The sequence below is a fragment of the Papaver somniferum genome, chromosome 8 (genome assembly GCF_003573695.1).
Source record: "Papaver somniferum cultivar HN1 chromosome 8, ASM357369v1, whole genome shotgun sequence".
Lineage (NCBI taxonomy): Eukaryota > Viridiplantae > Streptophyta > Magnoliopsida > Ranunculales > Papaveraceae > Papaver > Papaver somniferum.
In genome coordinates, this window is record NC_039365.1 from 134,941,213 (window position 1) to 134,951,116 (window position 9,904).

The window sequence follows — 9,904 nt, forward strand, 5'->3', positions numbered from 1 at the left end:
TTACTCTTATTAGCATCCTACTCCATCATTTTACTTTTCACCGAGTAAAACGTTTTTACTCACAAATAATATCCTTCCATACGTTTTGTTCAAATTTGGATGGATCTCGTGGACCATGCTTGTTTTTTCTCACCCAAACACGGACTGCCAGGAAAAGGTACCGCTCGTAGGGGCTTCACAAAAAGTGCAACCCTGTTAATCTTCGGCCCGCATCTATCTCAGCCTTTTTGTCCCACCCAAACACGGTCTCCTGGCTCGTTTTACACCCAATTCAATACAGGGACATTCCCTAAAACTCAACAAAGTACTTCTCTCTCTGTCTTTCACCTACGTAAGGGTCTTGTTGAAAATGAGCAGCGAAGATCAACATATAGATGAAGATTTAATGGCGAAAGCCACCAAAGCAGCTGAGGATCTCTACCATTTGCGGGATACGTATTTCCCGGCCAACCAACAAGAGAAAATCTCCAAGTTGCAAACTGAAGCAGATCTTGCTCTTGAGCTCCTCAATTGCATTCCCTCAGGTTTCACCTATTCTCTCAAAGATTCTCTAATTTTATTGTTTTAGGTTTACTATTAAATGTAGTTATATTGATGTGGATGATTTGTTGAACACTTAAAAAAAGGGGATTTTTGAGTTGTGATTAAAATAATGCGTAGAATAATCCTGAAATATTACGGTCAGTTAGGTGTGCTAAGTATAAGCGCCATTACCTTTCGCTTTCCTTCCTAAGAAGGGTTTTGAATCTGTTGTTTGGTCATGCCACCTCAGTATTATGCAAATCAATGTTTTTGCTTTGTCATGCCAAAATCGAATGTGTTGTGAGCTATAATGAAGTGGTCGCTGGTCAGGCAAGAAATTTGTGACATGCCAACATTGAGAATTTAGGATTTTATGGTAGTTTAGGTGCAGTCAGGCAATAAGAGCCAAGAGTGGCACACAGCTGGTGAGTCGGTGAAGGATTGATGTGGTTTGCAATGGGTATGACATGTATGCTTGGTAACACTGAACTAGGAAAGACTAGAGTGTCCATAAAGAGAATGAGAAAGGTAGTGGTGATTAGGCGTGATTACGTTTCAGTTTTTGATGTTAAGCTTTCCTGTCAGACTTCTACCTAAGGTACAAGTAGAATGAGAGGGCTGTAGGCCTGTATGGTTTTAAGTTACCCTATAGGCTTAACGTGCTGTTGAAAAACAGCATTATAATGCTTAAAGTTGATATATTCATATAAGTTAGTAAGGAAGTACAATTGGCATGCTGATTTCAATGCGATTTTGTTTTGTCAGACGACTCAGACCTATAGTATCAACTTTAGGGTAAATTAAAGGCTAATTTGCAGAATTAAGCCTCCATTCATCTCTACACAGGCTCTACCCGAGACTGTCAACAGAACCATCCTCATTTACATTTTACAGCTAGAGGTGTTAATTCCGACTTGAAATTAAATTAATCTTTCTTAAAGGTCAACCCGCCCGGCCTAGGGTTTGAAGAACCAACGCGCCCAATAAATTAGTTAGAGTTAGAATAATAAATAGCAACTTGCAAATTCTTTGATTCAACCATAGCATGTTGCCACCTCTACATGGCATATATATTGCCCACTTTTAGCTGTCAGAAACTTGTGAAAGGCACTTCTGTTTGCATTTGAAATATCATTTTTACGACATTTTAAATATTCATTCAATGACAGTTTTGAACATTTTAAAACTCTAATCATCTGTTTTTCTAGCAAAGGTTAAATACTTTATCCATCTTTTAATCAACATCCTATATTTTTCTCCAGAACCGAGTGAATCCTTAAGTTATTATGTTTTACTAATTCTCTCTTTGGTTTATTACACTTGTGACCTGTCTCTGTGCAATATGTAGCTCAAAGGAAATCTCCTACACAACGTGCAACCTATGAGTTTTTAAGAGGAAAAATACTAGACGTATTACCTGATTACCGGAAAGAAGCAGAAGATCATCTTTCAAAAGCTGTATGTGGTTCTCAAACCTTTTTGCTCTCTTGGTGGTAATTTTTTGTATGAGTACTGCCTTAGCAATGAATCATGGTTTGAATTGGTATTTGATGTTGCAGGTTAAGTTGAATCCATCTCTTGCAGATGCTTGGCTTTGCTTAGGCAATTGCATTTGGAAGAAGGGAGACCTTCTTTCTGCAAAGAATTGTTTTTCTCTAGCTCTAAAGAAGGTCAATTTTTGTAGTGAGGATTGTTTTCACTACTAAGATGTTTATTTGGTGCAGACAATGTTGAAGTAGATCTCATATATTGATTGCCTGTACTGCCTTCAAATTGCAGGGTCCAAACAAGAAGATACTTTGTCAGTTGTCAATGCTTGAGAGGAGCTTGCCTCAAGGTGAATTCCTTAGTGCGTGCAGATTCTATTCTTATGGATCAGTTTAAAGCGGGATTCTTTCTTTTACAATGCACTGCAGGGTGTACTTTTATTTTAATTGCTAATTTATTACTTATTCCTCGGTAGGCTCTGAGAATCAGGCAGAAGTTGTCGAACAAAGTATTGAGCATGCAAAGGAAGCTATCACCTTGGATATCAAGGATGGAAATTCATGGTGTAAGTCTTCTTAACCTTACCTACTTGTGTTATTATGTTTTCTCTGCTTTTCTTCCTTCGCAATTATGGGACATGAAATAATTGTATTTAGAGTTGCTTGATATTCTTTATAATATTGTATTGCGTCATAGTTCTCCAGTGTCTCGAAATTTGAACTCTTCGAATTGAAATACTGATTATTTGTTCTTCTACTACAAGGCCATGGATGACTGCCCGTATAAGGCTTAAATCTTTTGCTGCTTTTTGTTCGTAAAGTATGTACTATCTTTAGACTTAATGTTGCAAGTTTTTGAAGGCGAAAAAAACGGGGAGGGAAAGTAAGGGGGAAAGTGGATTAGAGAGAGTGATAGAGATTATGGATTCCTTTTAACAGTTGTAACTTATAATTTATCTTAAAGAAGGACAGAAATAGAACATTTAAGACATAAAACTTGGTTGGCAAGTTAAGGGGCTAACACTCGCTATTGATTCCCATTATTTTGGAAAAGATGCGCTGTTCACTGTGTCGACTGTGTTTACTTTTCCTCTTCAGTTTATCTCTTGTTTGAAGGTTGTTTTTCTCCTCTGACAGATAATCTAGGAAATGCATGCCTCACAAGTTTTTTTGTCACTGGATCATGGGAACATAACAAACTTGTACAGTCCTTGAAAGCTTACCAGAATGCTGTAAGTGTGCATTAGTAAAACTTCCAACAGTAACCAGTTTTTCTTACCAATGCAGTTTTTCTATGAAAGTGAGTTTTGATTTCTAGCGAGTTCTTTTATGTTACCGGATGAATCTGATTTAAGAAGTTTATTATACATATCCTATTTGTTTCTACTTATTCCACATATTTAATTTTCTTGTCTGGTATTTTTTTCTAGGAGAAAGATGAGCGGATGAAATCTAATCCAGATCTACATTTCAATTGTGCCACTGTAAGTTTAGATTCTAGAATCTTACAATATTTTTCTCCATTAAATCTGAATAATTTCTCGAAGACCACAGCACTATAAGCAGATTATGTACATCTAACAGAGGTGGGGTTAGGATGTGCACAACCTTCAATTATTGAAGAGGTCCAAGGAAAAGTACTTTAAATTTATCTGCCAAAAATCTTAAGGGCTGCCTGGGTTCGTCGCAGTTTCCTAGACCACCATTTGTTTTTTAATTAAGTTCAGCTGTCCAGAATCTACCAAATTTACATTCTAGTATGGATCGAGGAAGGACCCCTTATGATTATAACATTTTTTATCAGAAAAAAACAACCAGGAAACATGAAATGATATCCACTATAATAACTATGTATAATCTTACTATACATCAGTTATATTTTGAATAACATGACACCATTTTGAAGAGAAAAGCAGCCATGTGTCTTTTTCTTGTTTTTTCATTCTTTCTTCTACTATCATTTTATGCTTTGTAGAACTAAGTTATAAAAGTGTTAAAGCTTAACCGTTAGCTAAGCTGTTGCCATGTGCACTTGTATCCGGCATGAATACCAGTGCTGACACCTGTCTTTATGGGGGAAAATATCCGAACATAGTATGTAGTGATCGAAATTCGTCAGCACCAAATTCTTTATCCATAATCTTTTTTTTTTGGTAAGTAGTGATTAGCTTACACCTTGCACATATATACAACAATATACAGTTATCTAACACTACAAATTATAACTAAAAAACAAGCACTCAATTGCTAATGCTATATGTCATGTTTCAGTTTTTTCTTGCTCAATGTATCCTAAACCTCTTACGGTGTCTGGCACCGACACGGTTACCTGTACTACCACGGTTTTGTAGGTTTCGGGAGTTTTATTTCAGTACTCCCACTACTTAAATTTTTTTAGCAACGTTATCATATCCCAGTTCAAAATAATCATCAATTTTACGAAGTAGCTTGGTTTTTATAATCCTTTCCCATTCTTCTCCTCAGTCCTCCCTAGTCAATGAACTGTATCATATTAGTATTAATTATCATTTTGAAAGGTATATTTCCAGGTTAACAAATATCTAGAAAATTACGAGCGTGCTCTTAGTGGGTTTGAAGCTGCTGCACTGAAGGATCCTGGCCTCAATGCTAATGAGGAGGTAAAGAAGATAGTCCATCTTCTTGACAAAATTGAGGCTTCCTTCAAGGTAGTCCATTTTTATTTTATTCCATTCTATTCTCTTTCAAATACATGATTATTTATTTTATCCTTTCCCATTTTATTTTCTTTCAAATACGTTATATGTAAGCTGCCATTTAATTTCTTTTTTCAGGAACATGCTAGGGCTAAGCGATTTGCATCTGTAACCTTATCACTGCATGGGGTAAAGTGTATGTATCAAAATTTAGCCCTCTTTTTCCTCTTGTTAGATCATTTTCTTTGTTAGTTCTTCTACTTTGTGATTTCTTATCTGCCTATATTTTGAATTTTTAAGTGAACTCTTCACACAAGAAAGCCACTTTAAGTGTCCTCGAGGAAGGGTCAAACAAAGCAGTAGAGGTTGTGGGGAAAGTGCTTCTCTTGATTAAATATAACAATGTAGCTCCCTTGTAAGTCTATTTCCCATACAAACTTATTCAAATATGATAATGCAGCTTCCTTGTAGGAAAAGTGCTTCTCTTCATCAGGTTGTCCCGCTATCAATGGAAATGCCTTTGTTTTTTTGAACCATTTAGATGCCAATTATATTTGATATCATTATTACATGAACTCTGAAGTCTTGTCAACATGTGAGTAGGATTTGGACATGATATTGCCCTTTTGGCCTGTATTACATTACTTTGCAGATACTATTTAGCATGCGATTCTGAGCAGACTTGTTTCATCCTCTCGGTGTATGGGCTGCGTGCTGATGTGGTAAGGATGGCAGATGACTTGATTAAGTTTTTATTAATGTCTTGACTAGAGGAAAATGGTGCCTTATGCTTCGGATGTTTCCCTCTTGTTTTCTGACAAGCGAATTCCTTTAATGTTTTAGAACACTCACTCATATCCAATTTGTGTAGGGTATTGAGAACTTGGGTAGGCTCAACCCGCTGGGTTTTGGGCTTGAGCTGGGTAAATTGTTGGAGAATTAGCGTATGTAAACCGACAGTTGTTTGGGCCTGCTGTCTATAACCCCACAACAACACCTAACGAACCTCATTCTTGTTCTAAAAGAAACAATGATATAATTTAGATAGTCTTCCTCCTGCTGTCCCAAACAATTCTCCTTATTTTGTTGGCACTTTAAAATTCTTCTTAGCAGGACCTAAGGTAGAACTGTGTGCATACTTTTGTCTTTTACGTCGAATCCTATTTCTTGTACTCGTTGAGGGTTCAGTTCATTCACATCTCACTTCCTATCACAAGTGTTGCAATTCATCTTAAAAGCCTGAACCTTTTCTGGAACAGAATTTATTGTTTGTCCAACTAGATAGTCATCAGGTAGAAACATGTCCAAACCACAAAGCTTATAGATCAGTTCTGCGGTTTGAAGAATGTGCACTCCTATGTTACCTGGCCCCATCACACCTCATTGAAAACAGCCCACTCATGTAAGTGATAACCAAACACAGTTGGACCAATAAACGATGAGTGAACGACCTCCACTACCTCCTTAGCCATCTCTTTATCAGGAATTCCTCCTTGGATAGCATCAGGTGTAGCACCACAAATGACAAGAAGAGATGTCTGTTTGCTTTTTCTCATTCAAGTTGTTCACGCTACTATCTATTTGTAGTCATCTGTAAGTTTGGGTAGTCTAGGTTGTCGTAAGGATATATCAAAATCTACTAACCGAGGACTATTCAAGCTGCGGCTTCTGCCTTAATTAGTTTGAGCAACTTGAAAGCTCGATACCAGCCGAAGTTACTTGAACTTGTAAAGGATTCATAACTAGAAAGAAAACAGAATTCTCCTTAATTGCCTTTGAGCTGTATGACAAGCATAATTGTTACACAGGTTACACAGACTTGATACCATCATAACTTCACCCATGGGTGATCTTGTTTCTCACTAAATTGAAAGCTTCTTTTATATAGTTCTAGAGGTTAGAAACTTTCAAGTTATGTATAAGAGGATTATACATTATGATTCTTGTACTTGACAGCTTCATATCTGAAAAGGACGAACTTTGCCTTGACATTGACTAATTTAGTTTTTCTTCCTAACAGATCAAGGAGGGGGATCTGCTGACACTGATAGAACCTTACTTCCGTGAAATTGATTTTTATTGGAAGGCACGGGTATGTTCACTCAGCTAACACTTGGGTCATGAGTGTGTCGCATATTTTGTCGTGACTGTAGTTTCAGAAATATTTTTGGTTTCGCATGAGAAAACAAAACAGTAAAACATGATATTGAAACTTTATTTAAGTTGCAGTCTGTCTTTGTGTGTATTAGGTGCCATCTTCATGATGTTGAAACTATATCTAAATTAGGTCTATTACGATAAACAATTTTGATACATTGTGGTGCACTAAAGATTAGGTTCAATGTTTGAAAACAGCGTGGAACTAGTTTCCACATTGTTGCAATTTCGGGAGCTAGATAGAAACGTTGCTACTGCTTCCAGTCAATCTAGTAGTGCACAATGAGCTCATTTTTCCAAACTGGGGTCATTTTGCAAACTCCTCTTTCCCCCTCTCATTCCACCGCTGTGATTATCTTTCTTCCCGTGCTAAATGAAATTGGTGTCTGGTTACTGTTCCTGTATACGAAAGAGGAATCATGATATAGAGGGGTGGGGTGGGGGGTGGGGGTGGGTATGCCTTACCACCCCTTGTAAGAAACCAAGCTATATTATAAGAGAATTGGAAAATGTAAGTGTGGACCAAACCAATGAACAACTGACGAAAATACCATTTGGGATTAGTGTACAAACAAGGCCTACTTCTAAGTTAGCTTTTTCACATTCTGTATCAAGCTGCTTTTTAGATGCGAAATTTACGTGAGTTGCTATGTTTGTAAAGTTTCAACATGACAATGCTGATCAATGTCTTTAGTTTATCCAACCATATAGGTGGCTGATTGATTTTTATGTAATATGCTTTCGGTTTCTCTTGCTGTAATTGATTTACAAAGATGGTCTAGGTTTGTGATCCATACGAACTATGTTCTGGGAATTATATGTTCTCTTGATATATTTTTTTACTGATGATTATTTCTCAGTTTTGCTCTGATATTTCTTTTCTACAATTTGTACAGCGCTACCAATTCAAGTCTATTCGTGTTGATTTCTCTGAACAAATTCTAGTGAATGGAAAAGCTTTGGCCTCTCATCAGACAGTTAGGACATCTATATATGCTCAACATAAGGCATGAAAATTAGCTCCAGTAGTGTTGGGAAGTTCTTTCTTTTGTTGCGCTTTTTGTTTCCCTCTTTTTCATTTTATCTAGGATATGTAATATCTGTATCTAATGGTGTTAAAAGTGAAAATAGTTGTGTAAAAATTTCTGTACTAATAGGAAGTTTGGCTAATGTTCAAAACCAAAAAAAAAAAGTGTTAAAAGAGAAAAAAGAATGATCTCCTCGCACTCAAAATGGTTAACATTTTTCTTAAAATAGATTTTTTTTTTAATAAACATTTTTCTTAAAATAGATTTAACCGAAAGTTATGATATATAATTCCATGTATTTGTGTTTTGCTGAAGACTAGATGTTCAATTTCATGTATCTTTTATGTTGTTCATGTTAGATATAGTTAGCGTAAGCAAAGTGTACAGTTTCCTTTTATCTCTTTTTGTCTAATCCCTATACGATAGTGGATTTCTAAACTGTCATGTAAAATATTTTCACGCATTAGTGGATTTCTAAACTTTGTCATGTATAACATCACGCTCATTCAATACAACTCTGACTTGTTCTTTATATGATCAAATATTTTCTCTCTCACGAGTCAAATATTTATTCCTCCACTTCTTTTATTTCTTCTTCAATTCTTGACGAGTTAGTAAATGCTTTTCGACAATAATGGAATTTGAATCACAATCCTCGATCCAATTTTTCTTTACCTTCTGAAAGTAGTTGTAATTTTGCTTTGGTCAAGCTGGATTCAATAAATTATCTTTTGCGGAGACATCAAGTCGAGCCAATTTTAATTAATAAGAATCTTATCTGATTTGTTAATGGATCGTATGTGGAAACTGTTTAATAAATTCTTGAAAATGACGTTCTTATTATTACTAATCCTAAGAATTTATTCTGCAAGCAAATGAATCGATTTATCATGTCAAGTCTTAATGCTACGTTTACCAAATCTGTCTCTTCCGGAAATCTTGGCTTGACAACTTCTAAACAATATTGAAGATATGTGAAGACACGGTTTGATCAGTTCTTAGCTAGAAAATATTTTTAGAAGCGAACTTTATTTGATTAGACCAGGAAATCTCTTAATTCCTGAGTTAAAGAAATAATGGATAATCTTGCTGGTTTTGGTGATCAAGTGTTCGATCCCGATGTTGTGATGCATGTTCTTAATGATCTGCATCCCGAGTTTAATCATTTTGTTATCACTGCTCAACATTGACAATCAACATATACATTTAGTTGGTTATGATGAAGACTGATTCATCATCAACAATGTTTAAAGAATCAAGTTCAAGAATCGGCTATCTTCTTGATTCTACAAATGCTCATGCAGCTTTCTTTAACAAGAAGATCAATCCTATTTAAGAATTTTTCAATGTTTCCGTTTCCGGTGTAAATAATTAAGAATTTGTAGAGAATCAAAGAATCGAGATCTCACGTTGATTTTTTCTGTATAACTTGTCAGATCGGTAAAAAGCTTGTACATACTGTAAATCTTTGTAGATTTAGTTATACTGCGGCCACTCCTTATCCGGCGTCTAAGGCTTTTACTGCTAAAGATGCATCTGGATCCTCTCTACAAGCTTTTACATGTTCCTTGAGTACAAATGTTTCTAGCACTACACATGTCACTGGTTTTGTACTTAGCGCCGAATAGATTCCAGATTCTGCAGCTTTTGTGCACCGGACTAATAATCCAGCATTACTATAAACTTCTGTCTCTTACTCAGTTTTCGATCATGACATGTTTTGGAATGGTAAATTTTTACCCATCACTCATATTGGTCCTTCAATTTCATTAACCGTACATGTTGATTTTCAATTGAAGAATGTGCTGTTAGTACCTAGTTTATGCACGAACCTTTGCGTGGCTCAATTTACCGAAGACAATAATGTCTCAGTTGAGTTGTTTGATCGGGATATAATACTAAGGATATCAACGCAATGAGGTAGTAGCAGAAGGGCAAGTCTGCAACTAACTTGCATCCAACTCAGATGCCTCCAATCATTTATTTTAAACTCTTGTTTCTCCTTCTTTATGGCATTCCAAGCTTGGGCATCATT

At 36.0% G+C, this 9,904-nt stretch overlaps 1 protein-coding gene across 1 annotated transcript; it reads left to right on the plus strand.

Moving 5' to 3' along the window:
• The first annotated feature begins 266 nt into the window (after positions 1-266).
• LOC113303131 (tetratricopeptide repeat protein 5-like) lies at positions 267-8,037 on the plus strand. The gene is made up of 13 exons (XM_026552129.1): positions 267-524; positions 1,871-1,980; positions 2,082-2,192; positions 2,302-2,359; positions 2,486-2,575; positions 3,147-3,241; positions 3,440-3,493; positions 4,547-4,696; positions 4,823-4,880; positions 4,985-5,099; positions 5,337-5,406; positions 6,705-6,776; positions 7,738-8,037. The coding sequence occupies exons 1-13, from the start codon at positions 350-352 to the stop codon at positions 7,852-7,854; spliced, it is 1,275 nt and encodes a 424-aa protein (XP_026407914.1). The 5' UTR covers positions 267-349; the 3' UTR covers positions 7,855-8,037.
• The last annotated feature ends 1,867 nt before the right edge of the window (positions 8,038-9,904 follow it).